Source organism: Temnothorax longispinosus, chromosome 7 (assembly GCF_030848805.1).
Source record: "Temnothorax longispinosus isolate EJ_2023e chromosome 7, Tlon_JGU_v1, whole genome shotgun sequence".
Classification (NCBI taxonomy): domain Eukaryota; kingdom Metazoa; phylum Arthropoda; class Insecta; order Hymenoptera; family Formicidae; genus Temnothorax; species Temnothorax longispinosus.
The window spans coordinates 14,442,594-14,463,275 of record NC_092364.1 but is presented as its reverse complement, the minus strand read 5'-3'; the positions used below and the strand labels follow the sequence as shown (position 1 = coordinate 14,463,275).

The 20,682-nt window shown below is 39.8% G+C and overlaps 1 protein-coding gene across 1 annotated transcript in view; it reads right to left on the bottom strand.

Annotated features, from left to right (window-relative positions):
* LOC139816837 (discoidin domain-containing receptor 2) overlaps nt 1–20,682 on the bottom strand; it is a 194,176-nt gene that overhangs the window by 42,778 nt on the left and 130,716 nt on the right. Inside the window, exon 7 of the mRNA XM_071784603.1 lies at nt 5,676–5,883. Coding sequence (XP_071640704.1) covers nt 5,676–5,883 — 208 coding nt within the window. The remainder of the gene's footprint in view (nt 1–5,675; nt 5,884–20,682) is intronic.

Sequence of the window (20,682 nt, the reverse complement as noted above, 5' to 3'; positions counted from 1 at the left end):
TATATCTGGAGATATTTTATATCGTTCCGTATTTTTTGAAAATGTTGGAAAAAGATCTAGCTTTAAATGCGTGTGATAAATATTAATAATTGTTCACGTTTACTATTGCTACTTGCATAACAAAGGTACGTCATAACATCAACCACGATACCATTACATCTACTTTTCAACGCGAGAGAAGTTGTGATATCAGAGGGTAATCACGGAAAAGTCTTGTCATTCCCGTATGAGAAACGGATACCTACATCTTCGTAATGTCGTTTCATAGCCCGTCGTGCTACGGGCATTCGTTTGAAATATCATAATGACATGCTACCGGAACCCTTTCCTTCCGATCCCGCGCGACCTTGCGAAAATCTCCACAAGGGAACTCGAAATCCCACCGAGGAATATGATTTCCTCCCTCGCGGACACGAGTCGTAATTTGCAAACATCCGTCACGGGGCGGTCATACTCGTGGGATGTGTCGTTAGCCTGTATCATTTTTCTTCGTCTTCCGCTGGACCGCTGCCTCCCGGCGCGCCGGTCCCTCCTGTCTATCCCGCAGCCAGCCCTTTTTCGAGGCTGTGTCCTTTTCATAAACGAATTCGGGGTGATTCGACGCACATGCGATTTCACGCTGCGTACACGAGAGAGAGATTCGCGCGGAATTATCCATCGAGCTGGGCTGGCTCTCCGAGGGTGGTCCTCGGTTATCGTTCGACCAAAGATCGTACGACCGAACTGTTGAAACGAAGATTGAACGAGGCGGTATTACGATGGATCGCTGCATCGAACGTGCAGGTTTCGCGATTCGTCGCACTTACCGAACTTGTAAGATATGCATCAATTCCCACAAATCTTTAAAATGTAGTTTCGAAAAAAATGAAAATTATATTAAAATATTGAACTTGTGAAAAATAAATAATCGAGATATTTTGCGGCATTAAAAAACCACCAAAAATTATTATTTTTTAATACTACAATAGCGTTAAGATATTACATGTAAAATTTAATGTTAATAAAATTTCCTCAGTAAGCACGTTGTTAGCAAATATATAAGTTTTCTTTTTTCCTTAAAAGGCTCTTTCGATTCTTACATCAATTAATGGATTTTGTGCAATATTCTTCTCATGACATTAATGTCTTTCATCTATATACCGACTCGCCCTGAAAGACGCGTATTTCGATGGCATATTATGTCGTACAAGGCGTAGGAACATTATGAATGTACTAGGGGCAAAGAGTTTCAGATTCCCTCGCTCGGTTCATGTGATCTTGTTGGCAAATCCGCTTGACAAACAACCCTCTATACGCGAATATCTTGAACGAGGGCAGGATGCTCTTTTATGGAAGCTTCCTAGTTACATCATTATCGAGTAATAGCTCATAGTTATCTATGAGTACATCCCGCCGGAAGCGTACGAGTTTCTTCCGTAAAACGCTCTTTCCGAGGTTGTTATCAACGGATACTCTGAACAATGATGGACGTTCCCCGATGGCGATCATTATCGGTGTAATTCGGCTTTCAATTATAATCCATAATTCGGAGAATATCGCATTCGCGCGTCCACCGCCGAAAGAGACGTTAAATATCGCCGAAAGAGACGAGAGAGAATGGTGATTCCTATTAAATTTCCTTTGTGCTTATATAAGTACGAGATTCATCGCTATCAAGCGCAGTCGATGACAATTCGCGATTGTGAAGTATAACTATATTAATATTGATTGTCCGTGTGTTCGTTACCGCAACGAGCTTGCTGTATTATTTGTTCCCGGCGTGTATGGCAGGTCTCGGAAAGTTTCTTCTTAATTATAAAGCGATTTGTGTTGTAGACAAACAACACGGTATACCCAGTAGTTCAACACGCACTAGAATCGATCGGATAATTAAATTACCGTAATGACCGCGTTGGGGAACTGTTGAATGGCTATTTTGCATGTTAACGTCATTGTTCTTATTGCGATTTGCAATGCATTTTATGCGCCTGCGAAAGCGCCGTCTGGCATGCATTTTTGCATATACTCCTTTGACGTGGAAAAAAGAGCGCGGAGCAGAAGGAAGGCGGCCAAAGAGTTTCGTGCCCGCTTTATGATCTCGTCGCTACGTCGTCGCTAAGTCCTCTCGACAAACGACCCTTTGTACGTAAATACCTTGAATAAGAGCGGGGATGTTCTTATCTCCCATTAGTTCGTCGCGTAATTTCTCATTACAATGCGAAGATTACGGTTTCCTCAGCACATTTCTGAATTTTAGTCACCTTCTCTCTCTCGGTTAATTTTACTTCCGCTCGAAAAACGCCATTAGTACGTGATCTCTTTAGACTTATAATTTATATATACAAATATATACGTATGTATAATGCAAATATAATTCTTCTAATTAACGAACGCTTTTATATCGGGATGACTCAGACAAGTAAAGAAAACCATCTTTCTTCGACACTTGTATCAATCCGGATTTCTTGCGCATCGCATATTCGCATATTATTCGTCATTTATTTTCTATATTGAAATTTTTCCTGTGAGTAAAAGTACAGCGGAGATAGTAGAACGTGTTTAAAAACTCGTGTTGTTATTATGTTGTCTATACAGAGTTACGCGGTACGATTAACAAAGAATTCTACGCGCGAATCGAGCGGAAAAAGCGAGCTCCGTGTCATTAGCGGTCTGTCATGAATGGAAGTTTTTGGCGATATAAAAGCCCCCTAAAGTTACCCTTGTCACGAACGATGTATCGGATTTATCGAAAATTTCGTACCGTCATTGCCGTTCGATGACTTGCCCACCTGCGCGAAAGCTTCCCGTGTGCGTTTCCGTGCGAAAGCTCTTCTTTTGTCAGGGGAAATTGAAGGGTGACTTTAAAGGATGAGGGATGATCGCGATCTCCCACCTTTGTGTCGCGTTTCCGCTACACGTTTGCTACGTATATATCGTAATACGCGACATCGCTCGTAGAATTACTACACGCTTTTTTATAAATCAGACTCGGCGAGCAGCACTACGACGATTTTTCTATGGTATATTTATCATATTTATGTCGTTTTAGTAAAATAATTTACGCTTTCGTAAATTATTATTATTCGTGTAATGAGAAGCCATGTTATACCGAGCGCGTATTGATTATTGATTTGCAGAATTCAAAACTATTTATATACAAGATACGTTCGAGCTTCTCTCAAGAATCGGACGCTGAACCGCGAGAAATAAAATTCACGCTATGTCTTGTGACAAATTTCATCGGAATTCTTAAACTGAATCCCGATTGTAATGTATCGAAAATCAATTTTTACGTTTTATTTATTGAACCGTATCTCTAGATTGATTTCAGTTGAGTTTTGCAGCGGGCTATAAATGCGACTATAAAAACGGAGTTTAGTCATGGTCGTTTGTTCCATTCGTTTGCAGAGAGATTTTCTTTTTTTTTTATAAAAAAATGTTTTACGATAGGACAGAGAGAGAGAGACTTGAAGAGGTAAAGAATAATTTCGCAGCTTCGCAACGTTTTGACCTAATTGTTCGATGACCCAACTGTATTATTTTTTTACATTTGTGACTTTTCAGTTGGTAAATGTGAGTGTTATGTAAATCGATGGAGCGTACAGTTTCGCTCATATTGAATTATTTCAAAGATTAAAATATCATGACCTGATTGCCTAGTTTTAACATTCTCGTAATAACACTCTCTTGGTTCTATTATTCAAGCTGTCCCGGAATTGTCCGAGAATTGTCGTTCTTAATTTCAATTTGAGATTATTTGAGATAATGCGCGATGTATTACCTATATATATGTAATATTACCCGCGATAGTTTTGTGCAAATAGACAACTTAGACAACTGCGAAATACATTGCGCAATTTACAATTTGTACGATGTTAGTGATATGTCCCTTGCATTCCTTCTACTCTACCTTGATTATAAATCCTTTTTATTCGGCAGTCGCATCGTCCTGTAAATGCGAATAAACTCCTCGTAAGATGCGATTCCCATCGAATCCGTGTTAAATCAGGCGGAATGCGAGAACGGTGGGACGAGGCGAAAGTCGCTTTTCAGAAAATCGCGCACACTCGATATGGAAACATATCCCGCGATTTATATCTCCGCTGATAAAGCGCCGTCCCCTCTGTCTAAAGCCTGGTCTACATAGGCCGCAGTTCGCAAAACGCGAGACACACGCACAGTCTACATGTCAATCTAACCTCTCTTTGTATAGATGTTAGATTGACATGTAAACTGTGCGTGTGTCTTCAGTGTCTTGCGTTTTGCGAACCGCGGCCTATGTAGACCGGGCTTAATGTTCACGCCACGCAGCGTTTCTTTCCCTCAGGAAGCCGATCGCGCGAGAGGAGGGAAGTCGATTTCCATCAAGTGAACGTTAAATCGAATCACAGTCGACTTTACTGTACGCGTGATGTCAAAACCGGGGAGAGATGCCGCGTAAGGAGACACGATATGGATTATTTGCATGCATCTCCTCTCTCTCTCTCTCTCTCTCTCTCTCTCTCTCTCTTTCCATCCCGCGAGCACCGTCCGTTTTGAAATCGCTGCCTGGCAGATATACGATAAGCCATTGTCAATTACCGCACGTATCGGTTTAAATCAACTTCGAGATTTATTTTTTCGATGATTGACAGGCAGCAATCGGTAGCCGAGGGAGCAAAGACGGAGAGAGAGAGAAAGAGAGGCAAGTGCGGGATGGCGCGGAAGGTGGGTTACGGTGGTTCGGTTGCGCCGAATTGGAATGAAATGGCGGAATCGCAAAAAGAAAATACATTCTCCATCGCCCATCCCTTCCCCGCCGCGCCGTCCTTGCCAACTACGGTGAAGGCCTGCATCACGAAACGATTTCGCGTCACGAGCAGAAATTTTCGTCTCTAGTTACGCCGCGACGCGATGTCCCACGGCTTTTTTTCCCCCCCCGGCCATTGTTTTTGTCCGTTATGGCCGCGCGGATCAGCGTGGAAATATATCCTCGTTCGAGGGTTTTAATGTATTCCGGAATTTCGACCGGCACGTCCTGCTGGGGGTAGCTGTCACGAGACGGATGGACGAGAGATGATGGATTCAGTGAAATTAAATGACGGATCGCGCGGCATCTCTTTTTAACTTCGTCATTCTTCCTCCCTCCTCCTCCCCCCCACCCCCACTCCCGCTCGTGAAACATCGAACGAATAAATTTCTATTGCCCTAGTTGCTTCGATCACATATTATGGAGATTTGGAAACATTGAATTTAAACTGTACCGTTTGTATCAAACGGTGCGCGCGCGTGAGTGGACTGCGGAATAAAGTTTCATAAATTCCTTAAGGGAAAAACGCTGCGCGCGTTTTCGCTGACTTTGCGTTCAAAGTTCAAAGATAATGCACAATTTTCTAAATTGATACGCTTCTTACATTTTGACGATTTCATTAGGCGTTCTTATTTTTTTCTTGAAACTAGAAAAACGGAAAATTATTGTCCATTTAAAAAGGTTCTCTGTCTTGTGTTTAGAGAGAAAGAATTGTTTTTAAGGGAAAAGTTTTGTTGTTCTCTGTGTAATATTAATTCTCTCTAATAATAATTAAATGTCTGTAAAAACGTAGATTGATGATGAATTATTTACTGAAAGGACTTACAGAAAGATAACATATGCCCACATTTTTTACGAAAAGTGCAATGTACAAAGCAAAATATTTTGCGGGATACAATTCACTCACCAGAATCGAAGGTTACTTCGCTAACCATGATCCATCGATCCGAGAAATGCAGTCTCAGCTTAACGAATTTCCCGACTCGGTGATGAAGCTTGATCGTGATGTTTCGAGAAGTCTCAAAGATCTTGTCTTCCATGTACGTGTAGGTAATGGGTTCCCCTGTGTAGTATTTCCCGCCAATACTGAAGAGTATGTCAACTTGTGAAAACACCTGTAATCCGAAAACATGCATAAAGATATTCCGATTTATACTTCTAAGCGTGAATACACGGTGATCCTTAAGGGGGAATACGCAGTCAGAGGCGCAAAAAAAGAGGGATTTTCTCGAATTTTTTTTTATGTAAACGTATTAACTTTTTTATTCAGAAACTTTTACATGATATTAATATATGTTTGACGAACTTTTTGTTTTTTTTTTAGTAGAAAATAATAGTTATTCTAATTTTGGCGAATAATTTTGGCTTTTATTCATACTGGAAGTCGGTGGACACGATATCTCAAAATCTACTGCACCGATCTTTTTGAAATTTTACACACTTCTTTTATACATATTATTAAGCTTCCGTGTGGACGAAGGATTTTTTTTTCAACGATTAGAACTTGTTTTACAAAAATGAAATGGTCAATTTTTTTTAGTAAAAATCGTGACTCGAACTTCAAAGTTCTCTAAAAAATTCAAAATTCAATTTTTTCGAAATCCTTCGTTCACACGGAAGATAAAGTCATCTACTAACGAAATCTTCTTGGTTTTTTATTTTAGATAATCCTGTCTCGAGATATGATGTCCACCGGGATGCTACTTTTTTTTTTAGGAGTTGTATTAAAATATTCGCCAAAATTATAATAACTATTATTTTCTACTAAAAAAAATACAAAAAATTCGTCAAACATATATAAATATCATGTAAAAGTTTCTGAATAAAAAAGTTAATACGTTTACGTAAAAAAAATTCGAGAAAATCCCTCTTCTTTTGCGCCTCTGACTGCGTATTCCCCCTTAAGTACAGCGAGAAAATTCAGGAGATGATTCCTGAACCAATTTTGAGACGAAAAGCTCAAATATAGCTTTGTCCTTGACGGCTTCGTTTCGGAGTGTTTGTAAAAAAATTTTTTTTTCTTAATATTTTTGAAATGCGTCAAGATTTTTTATAAAACTTGGTGTGCGTAATAAGTACTCAAAAAGTATTTAATTTTTTTTTATTGAACACTATCTCCGAAATAAAGTCATTAAAGACAAAATTTTATTTGAGCATTTTGTCTCAAAATTGGTTCTCAGAAACACGGAAAAGAAATTAGCTACCGTAGCAAATCTACTCGTAAAATATAGACGCAATTAACATTTTTTTGATGCGAGAGCATATTTTTAGTAATAATAGCAAAATATTTTGCTACTATTACTAAAAATATAGCTCTCGCAACAAAACAATGTTAGTTGTCTATATTTTACAACTCTTTTTTTTCCATGAATCACCTCCTAAATGTACTTAGGCTTATCCTATATAGAACGCACATATGCAAGCAGATACGAATAAGTGCGTGAAAGTAATGCAGGTTGCTGCAGTTAATCGAAGGAATTGTTTATTAATAAATAACCCTAAGCCGCGAACGGTAACGGTATACGGATTACACGGTGAATAAGCCAACTCGAGTGAAATTTATCATACGTATTACGCGCATGAGTGTCTCTCGTCGGCGTGAAAGGAGGGAAAAACACAGTACATATTTCGCAACGGCAAAATTCCTATTTCGCCTCTCCCGAGCTACTTTTTCACCTCCTGAACAACCGCATCGCATGCCCGTAAATTTTTGACCGCGGATAGCATTTTTCAGGGTCTGACTACTTTCGTGGCCCGTAAATTCACGGACGACGACCTGACAGGAAAGGAATTTCGTCGTCACGGAATGCCGGGCCCTTATACTTGCGCCGCTCCCCCGAAGCGAAATTGGGGTCGATGGAGATCGCGGTCGTAAAATCGCGCGCGCGCCCGAAATCGATTCCAATATTGATCGTCGTATTTGTGTGATTAACTGCGACCGCGATCGCGCCGCGGCGCGCGGAAAAAATGATTTCTGCTACGGTTAAGTGAGTAGAGCGCGGGCTGATATGAAATAAAACGGATTACGCTAGTGGATATTAGGTAAAATGGATGCCGTGTGCGCCGCGCGACGTTGATGGATAGAGCCGACTCTCGAAAACCTCACCGCTCGCTCGAAGAAGATTTACCGACAAAGTAGAGTGCGGATCGTTCTCCGCGCGCGCGGTCGGAAGTATCACGAAAGACCGTTATACTTTTGAGAACGTTATAAAAGTTTAATGTGTCCCTAAAGTTCGATGGAGTATATGATCTGACCATAAATCACTTATTATCCGAGGTATTATCCGTGCATGATCGCGCGGGCTTTTTTTGTCAGTGGAAAGAGTGTGTATCGAGATTGCATCCATACAATATACTTCTACTCGTCCGCCAGGCTTGACTTCACGATCCGTTCTTTCTTCCCTTCGTGTTGTTTCTTTCTTTCTTTTTTTTTTACAAAAGTCCATCATTTTTCGCGTCAACGCGCGAGTCGCGATCCATTGGTGAATGGAGAAGGAAGAGAGCTGCGCGCCGATCCGTTTCTTCTTCGCGAAGAAAGAATAGCGATTCGCGAAGATATCCAGCGCGTACGAAATCGGATTTCACAGCGTAAAGGCTGGCGTCGGGAAAGCGCAGCGCAATTGTCTAAACAATATCGTGTGCAAACGCTTTCGCATCGAGTGTGCGAAGTGCCTGTTGAATATTCGTAAGTCACGGTCCATTTGAAATTCCGAATATCCGGCAACGACGACGACGACAACGACGATGACGCGGCCACGACGACGCGACGGATAATCTGGAATTCCGTAAGTTTCGATTAATGTTGAATAATTCCTGGGGAAGGTTCTTAAGTGGACGCTGGACTCCGTTACTGCTGCAAGCACGCCCACGGATGCCTTTCTCTCTCTCCCTCCCCCCCTCCCCGTCTCGACTTACGCAGAGTCCACGGGCGGACTTGGCGGACCCGAGTAATTTGTCGAGGAATTCTGTGTGCGCTGTATTCCGCTGGAATTGTAAACGGGGGATACATCATATCGCGTAAAGTTGATATTGTTAAAGAGTACAGCGCGGAGCCACATGTAACAGCTTGTAAGCGTCGGCCCTGTATAGAAGTTACCGAGTTACCGAGTTTGTGAGCGATAAAGCAAGTTTCTTTGTACTTGCTTTCGGTGAATGCATCTAATAATAAAAATATAGAATAAGTTTGCCTGCAACAATCCTTATGTCAAAAAATTTAATATTCTTAAAAGAAACGTCTGTTATTCGACAATGTGTACATTTTCAATGTATTATGTAATACAAGCTTGAGAAAGAAAAGAATGAAAACTAGAAGACTAGACAATCGTACCGATTTAATTGGAAAATAATCAGACTTGTCGACGTGATTTTTGATCTGGCGTCATGTCCAAGGTACAAAATTCAACAATGCTTCTAGCTGCGTGCAGACACGCGAGATAATAAAGCGCCGCCGAATTTCCTCCGCGACGTCTGTATCTTCTCGTTTCGTATCTTACACATTCGATAGTACAGCTCGTGCCAGAGAATACCCGGAATACATTTCCAATGATGCGACAGACAGGGGGAGTCGGCCTATCAGATTCGGTTATCCTAATCCGCGTCATGTAAATCCAATTTCCAGAGGTTTATCTCGCGGCAATGGCAGCCGGGAGCGATATACCGTGCGGCGAGAAGACGCGAGATTCGATAGTAACAGCAGGTAGTATCGACATGTCGATGCACCTTGCCTTGCGCGTGGTGGGCGCGTAGGTGGTGCATGAAGATAGGTCGCCATAAAACTCGTTTGAGCTTTCCGTGCTACGTTACCGTCGAAAAGTAGTTCTCTCCGGAGAGAAGAAGAAATATATATATAATGCACGCATGCATGCGCGAACATGCGTGGGTACGCACGCGACGAGAAGTCATATTATGCAATCCGAGACGTAAAATATAATACGTAAAACAAAACATTTCTTAGAGCATGTTGAAGTAAATCCTGCAAATGTGGAAATTCGCGAAAAATATATAAATGAGCAAAACCAGAATACTTATAATTTTATTTAGAAATAATATTTAGAAATTATATTTAGAAATTATTTAGAAATTATTGAAAAAAATACCCTTACAAAAATTTAATACTATAAGTGAATACTATAAGTGGTTATTTATTTGGTTAGTGATTAATTACTTATTTTGAGTATTAAAAGCATTAAAAACAGTGCTTTTAATACTTTAAAAGTAAGTAATTAATCACTAGCCAAATAATCACTTACAGTATTAAATTTCTGTAAGGGTATTTAACTGCGCATCTATGGGTATCTCAGCGCTGCCATCCAGTCAGACCAAAAAAGTGAAGGAATGACTGCTTTTTGACAAAAAAAAGTGACAAAAAGTAACCTTCTAGGCATTAAAATATTATAGTTAATGCCTTGAAATATAATAGTTAATTAAAAGTGACATGTTTTATCGAATTGTCAGAGTAATTAAGGCCATTTAAGCAAAAAAAAAAAAATAAAACATTTTCTCTTATTTTCTCGGATCTACTGGATGACTGGATGACAGCGCCGGTATCTAAATAATGTTTTTTGACATATTTCGCATATAATTAAATAATAAAAGTTAAAGCACTTATTGAGAGATAGATACCGTGGTCAAGAGACGCAAATAAATATATTTTAAAATAAGTCGGTTTATTTTGACCCAACTGGCCAATTGATACAGGAATTGCACAATTTCTGTATCAATTGGCCAGTTGGGTCGAAATAGACCGACTTATTTTGAATTATTTGTTGGCGACTGAAATTGTTTTGTTTAAATATATTTTATCGATAGAGCGTCATAGGTACCGAATTATAGATGCAGCACTCGAAAAAACGAAGTAGCGGACTGTATTAAAAAGAATCCTAGAATAATTATGACAACACGTGTACATTCCATTTCGTTCCATTAGCCGGCCATGGAGTTTTATTCATTATACGTTGAATAGATAACGCTCTTTCGTTCGACCAAATACGTGCCGAAGGGAATGTCCGTCAGCAAAACGGATTCGAAAAAGGAAAGAGCATTCCTAAATAAAATCGGCACGCCGAACGCGCGGAAGACCGTTACATCGACCCGGGCGTGCAATCACGCGAATTTATGCACTTTGACAATTAAGGCGGCACGTAAATGAGAGAGGAAGAGAAAGAGAAAGAGAGAGAAGTATTCCCTACTGCAAGTCGGAATATCAGACAACGAAAGAATCTTCGCGATGAGCGTTCCGCTTCTCTTATTGACTACGTTTACACGGCGGCTTATAAGCCGAAGTTATAACTGCCGTATACTATCCGATCCAAAACTTTTCTTCTTTTTATCAATATGATTACTTAAATATGAGCCTCTTTCATACTCTAAACATTTGAATTAATCTCTTTTGATATATACATACTAGAAAGTGTAGTTTAAAATCAAAAGAAGCTCTTATTTAAATGATTATTATGATCAAAAGGAGAAACGTTTTGGATCGGATAGTATACGGCAGTTATAACTTCGGCTTATAAGCCGCCGTGTAAACATATAGTCCAAGATCCCAGGGCTCCCAGACGTAACTTATTTTGTGAAAGACAAAATGTGGGACATTGAGTAGTGTTCATATGAACTTTGAATACCTGCGTACCTGCAAAGGTGGTTAGACGGCCGATTTACAGGTACCAGGTGAGAAAGGTAAGTAAAAATAGGACTAACTTAACTTAAATTCTGACGGCTGATTTTTATATATACTTTATAAAATATTATTACAAAATAATATTCAACACTGCCAGACACTTTCCGCCGGCCATAACTTCCGCCAGACGCTTTAAAGCTCCCTAAAATAAAAAAAATGAACTTTACTTACATTCTGACGCTTGATTTTTATATATGTTACTTAGCGGACTATTTCAAAACTATATGTGCTTAGCCAGACAAATCGTAAGGGCCAAACATCCCCCCAGACACCAAAAACATTCAGCCGTGAGTATGAGCGCGAGGGTACTATGCTCGCGTTTTAGAGCGAGTGAGATATCTATATGTGAACTAATTTACCCCTCTTAAACTCAGTCTTATAATATCTATGAAGATAAGTCAGAAAAAAACACCGTCCTTTTTTTATTACATTTTCTTCAACAAAAACACACATTTCATCAAAAACAGCTTGATGGAGTTGACGAACATCATGCCACTTTGTTTTAATTGTTTTTTTCTTTGACGATGTTTTATAAGAATATTCCAATTGACAATTTTTGTGATAATATATTTTTGTACGAATACAATTTTTAACTTTATTAATCAACTCCGCAAATGTTTCGTCTTCTTCATCTATCTTATTCAGAAAATCGTTTTTATTAGATGAATGTAATGGCAGTCTTTTTGATCTATGTTTTTTTGTCTTTTGGTTACAAAATATACTTATATGTATAAGTATATTATATGTATAAGTATTCAAAGTTCATATGAACACTACTCAATGTCCCACATTTTGTCTTTCACAAAATAAGTTACGTCTGGGAGCCCTGGGATCTTGGACTAATAGTCATTATCTCTGGCGGAACGAGTAACACGGGTAAATTCATTTTTCGCAAATAAGCAGATTCGTCTCCCCCTTTACGCTTATTACATCACAACGCGCGGCGCACACTCCAGAAAATTACCTGACTCCGGAATGATCCGCGCATGCTATTTCGAGCGGATTTCCAGCCTCGCCGCGGCGCGGCACGGGCGGAGCCTGTTTTGATGGCTAGCCTGTATATCGCGGTTCATTATCACTCGTTGCGGACATGTTTCATCGGATTGCTCCGCCGAAGGGGAAAATGTTATTTGGGATATCAAAGATGCGCCCGCAGAGAGACGGCGAGGCGAGAGTGGAGAACCCGAGAGAGCGAACCCGCATTGTAAAGCTCGGGTTTATAAGCTCGCGCGCGGCGTCGTCGCCGGTATATATAAAACCAGGCAACGTGTGTAAGGGAATTCGGAGGACGATGATCGGGTGTTGGGTGCCGTTACGTCGAGGTTCCCGACCACGAAGGGGGTTGCAACGTGGCCGTTTTGGAGGACCGCTGACCGCTGCATCAAAGACCCGGGGGCGCATTTATGGCGCGCCGCCAGTGTGTGTGGCCGCCGCACCGTATACCGTAGTTTGTAACGGTGAGCGTAATGTGTGTATAAGGGACTTTGTAATTATTGGGTTTAATCGAAGGTTCCGTTCAATTTTTCAGTACGTCCCGATTATCCGAATTGGTTATCGAAAACCCATTAGTACACTCTCGCGAGATGAAGCGGCCGCGTTTTTATCACTCCCTTTTTTTCCCCCGCGAAAGGATCCAAATGTGCCGCTCATAAATTCAGTAATAATTCTTCAATGTATCAATGCCCAGGCTTTTAGTATTCTCATAAACGAGCTCGAGCGCTCCTGAATAAAATACTGATTCGCGAGCGCGCATTATCTTGTACCTTGCATCTCTCTACATGTTAAGATGTCTATTAATATTCCGTCCTTTTAATGTTCCAGGATAATATATATTTTTTTATTTTCCTGTTTATACCTATATATATATATGGCAGAGAAAGCAGGTCAATGAGCGTTCAATGATTCTTTTACGATTGGTTTCTACACTTGGATCCAGGGAAGAACCCAAGGCAAGGTCCAGTCATTTTAAAATATTACTGATCGCTCGCTGAGTTGCTTTTTCTGTTGAACGCAACCATTGAAATTCATTCACGTCTCATCAGAAATGTTTATGATAACACCATTTCTGAAATACGAATAGATTTCAATCAGGACTCACTTCTTCCACGGTAAGAAATTTAATCACCGCCCTTGTTTGTTACGCGTATCTAACACACCAGTTTGAACTGTTCGTGTGACACAGTAAAGTCTGATCACAACACCATTCAACATAACGCAACTAGAGGCTTCCAGTGACAATTAACTCAGTAAAACGCAAAATTTTCTATGGCGCCAGATTCGAAAGAAAAATATTAGGAGGCATTACTTTTCGTACCGACTCTCGTAGTTGGGCACGTAGCTCGGCTTATAAAGTATATAATCCGATCCATTTATGGTCCATCTCGCGTATGCGCACATTTTTATGTTATCCACCGTGCGCGCCATGCGATAAGGAATGAACACCGCTCGCGGTATACTCGCAGCGGATTTCAACGCGCGGATACGTTCTAATTTACGTTTAATAGGCTATTAAAGTTTATATACATTCGGCGGGAATCTGGGGTGAAGTTGAATCGTAATACGAACACTATGGGGGAGGGGGAGGAGGCGGGGGCGTATTTGGAAGGGTGATCACTGAACCCAGCATCAAAGAGCTATACCGGGGCGTTTATGCCGGATTGCTCGCCGCGCGGCTGTATTTGCGCTTTGTGCAAGATATTCCCCGTATACGCGAACCAGTTCGTGAATGCGAGTGCGTGCGCACGCATGACTACGCGCCCCCGCGCATTTTTGACAGGTGCCAAAAAATTTTTTTTCGATTTTTCGCGGCAATTGTTTCGTCAACACTGCCGCTGGGGCCGGATGTGTACGGCTCTTCTGGAAAAAAAAACATCCAGCGGTGTCAGTAGCGCAAAACTAACGGGAACACGTCCCTATTTGAAGGACCTGCGCTTAACGACGTACTCGAAACACTGCAGATCGAAGTTCGTTATCGTTTAGATTGCTGGATCAAAGAGCGCTTTCATTTACAATTTTCCATACACCGAAGCCGACGCTGCGTTCTCTGCGCGTAATATTCACTCGCGCGCTCGCGGTTTTATCCGCTATACAGTATCCGCTGTTCTATTTTTGTGCCCAATTTTTAGTATAACGATTAGAAAATTATTTGCATGCTTAAGTATAAGTGCACTGTTCAATATTAAAGGAAAATTTAAACCAGTACTTTGAGTTAAACAACATTTTAAATTACCGCGTGTATCGAAATTTATTATTTTAACACAAAACAGTATTATTATTTTAACTTCATTAGTTTAATTAAATTATCGACATATTGAGAAGCAGTGACAATCTAGAGAAATGGTTAAAAATGACTGAAATTGAGTATAATTCGTAAAAACACTACGAATTTAACAGTGCGGCACAGCGACTCTTCAATAATCGATTTAGAAGAAACTCGAAATGAAGCAAACAAAGCTGGCCTCGCTCTTCCAACCACTTAAAAAAATTAGTAATATAAATTTACGATTTATGAAAAATAATAATAATAGTATTTTTTTATAAAATATGCTAATACTAAAAATTTTCCCGTTGTACAATAATAGCCGAATTTTTTGCATAACACGCGGTATTACGACGTAAAATCTCTTCTCTCCCCTGCGATTTTAACGTGAAAGAATTATTCGGGGCAATTTTACTCGGATCAAAATTCGGTGCTTCCGTTTCTGACAACGTTCAATAATCTCCCATGCATATTTCACCGCACGCGCCGTCGAGCCTCTAAACGAACTGTAGCATATGACAGAATACGCGCTCGTGTTTAAAGCGGATTTATCTCGGGTAACGATGAAACAAGCAATATGTGCGGTATGGACTCTGTGTCGTCGGAGATCTCGGGTTTTCATATTTTCGATACGATATCATTGGATGATTGTTGCGATACATGATTTACATGTAACACACGATAACACATGTCGATAACGAACGATCATACGTTACATCAGGTATTGCCGAATACCTACCTCCACTCTCTTTCTCGCTTCGACTCGTAATTCTTCGCCTAATGATGGGTTTCTATTCTCGCATCTCCTAATATAATCGAGGTATCAAATCGCAATGAGAGAAAAGTGCATCGCGCGGTGCTTCGGTATAATAAAACACGCGTGTCTGTATATGAAAATCGCCGCGGGCCGAGTATCATAATCCTATCGAGTCATCGGATCTACGTGGGATGACGCGGCGAGGTCGCGATCCGTGGCCACACACAAACGAAAATTACACAGCGGGTCGAATTATAACTCGGCGGCGAAAGAGCGAGGAATCCTCTCTATAAGCCGCCCCCGCGAACTCATTTCCGCGACTACAACGCGCTGAATCACGGATATGGCGAATGATGCGAAAAGTTTCCTACCTGCCTCTCAAGAAGCATCCGGGAATTGTTTTTCTTCCATCAAGTATCTCTGCTCGAATTTTCCGTCTACCCCTTAAGTTCTCCGCGAGTAAAAGTTGAAATTACGAAACAGAGAGGGGTTACGTCTCTCAAGGTTTGAGGTGGGGGGGGGGTGTAAGATTCGCGGGAGAAATTCCGCGTCTATCGCAAACAATCACGACAGGTAACATTGGTATTTGCGCAATCAGCGAATAATTCACTCGCGATCTTGCGTGCTTAGTGCAGTAAACGATTTATATATCACGTTAAATTTATCATATCAAAATCATTCCGCGAATATCAACGGTTTTCGACGCTTGAATTCCAACTGAAGTCAGTGTATGTCGTTGCAACGTGTGCATGAATTCCCCATTGAGATTCGCAAGATTCCTCGTGAAATAACGCGGCTAATAGCCCGACTCAGTGCGATCATCGCACCGTGAGAGAGACGACCGTGGATGGCAGATATCAAACTGCCGGAATTGCTGCTTCCACGGTGTATTGATATTCAACGGGCGTTCGCCTGATAAAGCGTCGAGTGGAATATTCAATCAAGCGTGGTGGCGAGAGGGTGAACGGGAGCAGGAACGGGCGGGGGGGAGGGGAGGGGAGCGCATCTTGCCGACCAGATGCTGCGCGACGACTAAGGTAGACGATGACGGTAAAAGGTGGAACAGGAAATCCACGCGAAGAACCGTGAGGACGGCGAGCGTGTTGATCGACGCTGCTTGCGCATTCCTGGCGAGGACTTAAGGAATAACGTCGCTAAAGCGAAGGTAAACGATTCCTCGGCGTCAACGAGTTCACGAGGGGGAGTCCTCGGCTGGAAAAGTAATTCGATATAGAAGCGGCGCGTGCTCCGTCCTGATCGCGTGGATTCTTTAGGTTTCTTCCCGTGGTATTACCCCCGGCACGGAATCGCGGCCCGAGACCGAGAGATTAGATGTGTGTTTAAAGTGAAGTGTATTTCGTGTATTTCTAGAAGAACGGGAGAAATCCTCTCGACACGCACATTTCTACCTGATGTATCGATCCAGCTTTTAATGCAGGCCTACCGCGCGTTAATTTTTCAGTAAAGAGGATTTATGTCATATATTTCCACCTCTATTGTACAAGGGTAGCAATATGTTACTGTCAAGCGGTTATACGTTCTCTCTGCGTTAAAGCGACGAGTGGGGGAAAAAGCACCTTTTGTGGACAAAATTCGACCGACGATCGAATTCTTAACGGATTTTAAAGTTTTTTTTTTAATTTGTTGGTAATTGAACAGGCTATAAGTATGTTGTGCGTAAATTTTGATTACGGTCCAAATTAAAGATGGCGGAACCAATAAAGTGGGCATAAAATATGAAAACTGCGCGATTGCAATTGAATTCGTAACAAAACGTGCAAGTATCTACGTAATAATGTTATTATGTGTTTGTATAGTCGATAATTACAAATCTGTAGGTTGAATAAAAAAAATGGCGAATCCAAAATGGCGGAAAATTACAAATAGTCAGATTTTCATAAAAATTGGTTTTAATGGGTTTTCGGAGTCGCTGATTATGAATTTGTGATCAAAATGAGCTCTGTAAAGAGTCTTTTAAGGTTACTGATTTCATATATCTGGAAAGTATGGACCAGAAAGTATGGATCTTTTTTCTACAAGGACTGACTGACTGACTTTTGTTATATTACTTCATGTAAATGCTATATAAGTGCATTATATCATGAAGCAATAAGTAAGCCCTTTTACCAACGTCAAGGTATCAGTCATGAAAAGGGTTTGGGGTTATATATATATTTTTTGGTTTTTAATATTTTTTAGAATTTTTTTTACATTTTATATTTTTTATTTTATAATAACAAACAAAAATTAATTTACATTTGTACATAATTTTTCACATTTTGGTGAATTATATAGTATATTTGAATAAGGAATGGAAAAAAAAAACACTTTTTATCGTTCTTTATAATCGATCAATAGTGATTTTGCTCCTTCAGATAATTCTGTACTTTTTTTATCTCGTTTTATTCTTATACTACTAATCAATGGGTCAGAGGAAATTAGAAGATGGTGCATTATGTCTTCGTTGCTGGCTTTACGTGAACACATTCTACTATTATTTGCTCGAGCATTTCTGAAGACCTTATTTGTTGCTTCTTGCGCTTCCTCTGATAGGCTACCAATCGGTACACCTAATGCTCTAATTATCTCGTCACCATGGATTAGAACTTTATGCACAGAAGGAGGCATATTGTACCAGGAATAAAATTGTAAATACAATTCAACTGTCTGTGTACAGTATTCTTTAAATTTAATGCAATCAATTTCACATCCACTAGCAAGTGCTTGCAAAATATCTCTGAATCTTATTATTAAATTCTCTTCTAATCCAGTCACCTCAGCTACAATTTGAGGATGTGAGAAGAAACATCTAGCTACGTTACCAGTATTTGTTGTTCCATAACCTTGCTTTACTACGTCTACTGTTATAGAAAGTTTAGATTTCAGAGATTTTTGAATCATTTGTTTTCTTTTTTGTTTTAAAATTTTATTATCTTTCAATGCATATGATTTTTTGAAATCTAAATTATATGCGATGTGTAATAAACACTCCATAAAACGGATCCAGCAATGTAGAGTAGAAAGTCCAAATTTATAACTATTTTCGTCACATGGCAAACTTCTAATAAATGATAAATTATTTATTTTACTTGGATTAACGTTACATACATTACAACTACTTGAAGACTTTTGACCAGTTAAAACATTGCACGTTTTGCCATCTATCATAGTGCACTTAAGGTTGTACGTAACTTGATATGTTCTGTTTTCAATAGTTATATGTGTTGTAGCAAGTTTCTCAATTTCTTGGTCATAAAATTTGTATTCATTTAAGGTGTTCATTGCACTTTCTTTTACAAATTCAAATTTAACTGGCCGGCAATATCTGGTCGAGGATGGCCGTTTATTTAGCCACACAATAAAATTATTAGCTACTAAATGAATAGGAACAAATGAAATAATAAATACTGCTCTATCGGATAAGTTTTCTTCATCATATGCATTATTATCATTAGATGCAGCATTAGCATCACTATCGTTTGATCGGTTATTCACGGAAGTCTCTTTTTGTTCTGACCATTGTTGTCTTGTAGTTTGTTGACTGGAAGCGCCATCCATGCCCCATTTCCCATACAAAACTAATTCTGTAGTGTTCAATGCACGTAACATTTCTTTATCTAATGTTAAAAATATTCTATGCACAGTATGGTCTAACAGTGATTGGAGCTTGACACTGGCCCCATTTTCTGTTACATTAATGTTTTTTGGATAACATTTATTTTTTGCTTCCCTAATGTTTTCGTAGGGAGGATATAATTTGTCTCCATGTAAATCTCATTGTACATACGCAGCTTTTCGTACTTATCCCTTGTCATTTCTAGGTCCATGTACATAGCTAGAGGACCGTTTACATCTCTTTCAGTGTGTTCAATTTTATTTTCAGAAACAGGCTGATTAATGGATATGGAACGCAAAGAATCAGCTGCCCGTGTTAGCTCTTCATCTGTATATTTTTCGAGAAGTTCATGAACGCGTCTCTTTTTAGTTTTGTCTGAACCTTCATGGTAAGCTATACGTGGTCGACCACGCTTATTTGATGAAGAATTATGTAGTTCATTATGGGAACTGGCAGAATTAATCGTACACTGTGCATGTGAAATTGAAACAAGGCGAATTATAAATGGATTACTTAGAAACCGTTGAAACAACCTCACAAAAGTAAATTTATTACGAGTAGCTATGTTCCATTTTCTATTGTAGGATGGTAAAAAATTATTAAGCAGTTTATTTTTAATCTGTTCGAGTTGGTTCTCATCGTAACTGTATTCTCCTCTAATTTTGTCGATTAATACGTCTACCTTGTTTTTTGTCTTTTTCGATATTATCCCATATCCAGGAACACAAAAGTTCCTGCCTTATTGTAAAGTCCATTTGGGTATTGCAATATGGATTTTATGACAAATAATAATTTGGCTTTTTATCAAGTAACATTTACCCTGTCGAAATGCGTTATCATGGTACTTATATACTATCCAGAAATTAATTTCTCAAGTAAAGGAACGCTGAATTGCTTCCGTCCGCGCACGGATCGTGTTGTAAACATATACTGAGGTTGCGACTCGGATAGTGGGTGTTTGGGGGGGGAGGTACGCATCGCGTTCGACCAGGTTCGGACGGGTGAGCCGCGATACGTACCTTTCCCCCCCAAACACCCGAAACTCGGGTAGTGGGAGGTTGTATCTTCGTCTATACTGTCCGAACCTGGCCGAACGCGATGCGTACCCTCCCCCCCCAAACACCCACTATCCGAGTCGCAACTATACTATATAACTCCCAAAATGTGAAAAATTATGTACAAATGTAAATTAATTCTTGTTTGTGTATTATAAAATAAAAAATATAAAATGTAAAAAAAATTCTAAAAATATTAAAAACCAAAAAAATATATATATAACCCCAAACCCTTTTCATGACTGATACCTTGACGTTGGTAAAGGGGCTTACTTATTGCTTCATGATATAATGTACTTATATAGCATTTACATGAAGTAATATAACAAAAGTCAGTCAGTCAGTCCTTGTAGAAAAAAGATCCATACTTTCTGGTCCATACTTTCCAGATATATGAAATCAGTAACCTTAAAAGACTCTTTACAGAGCTCATTTTGATCACAAATTCATAATCAGCGACTCCGAAAACCCATTAAAACCAATTTTTATGAAAATCTGACTATTTGTAATTTTCCGCCATTTTGGATTCGCCATTTTTTTTATTCAAC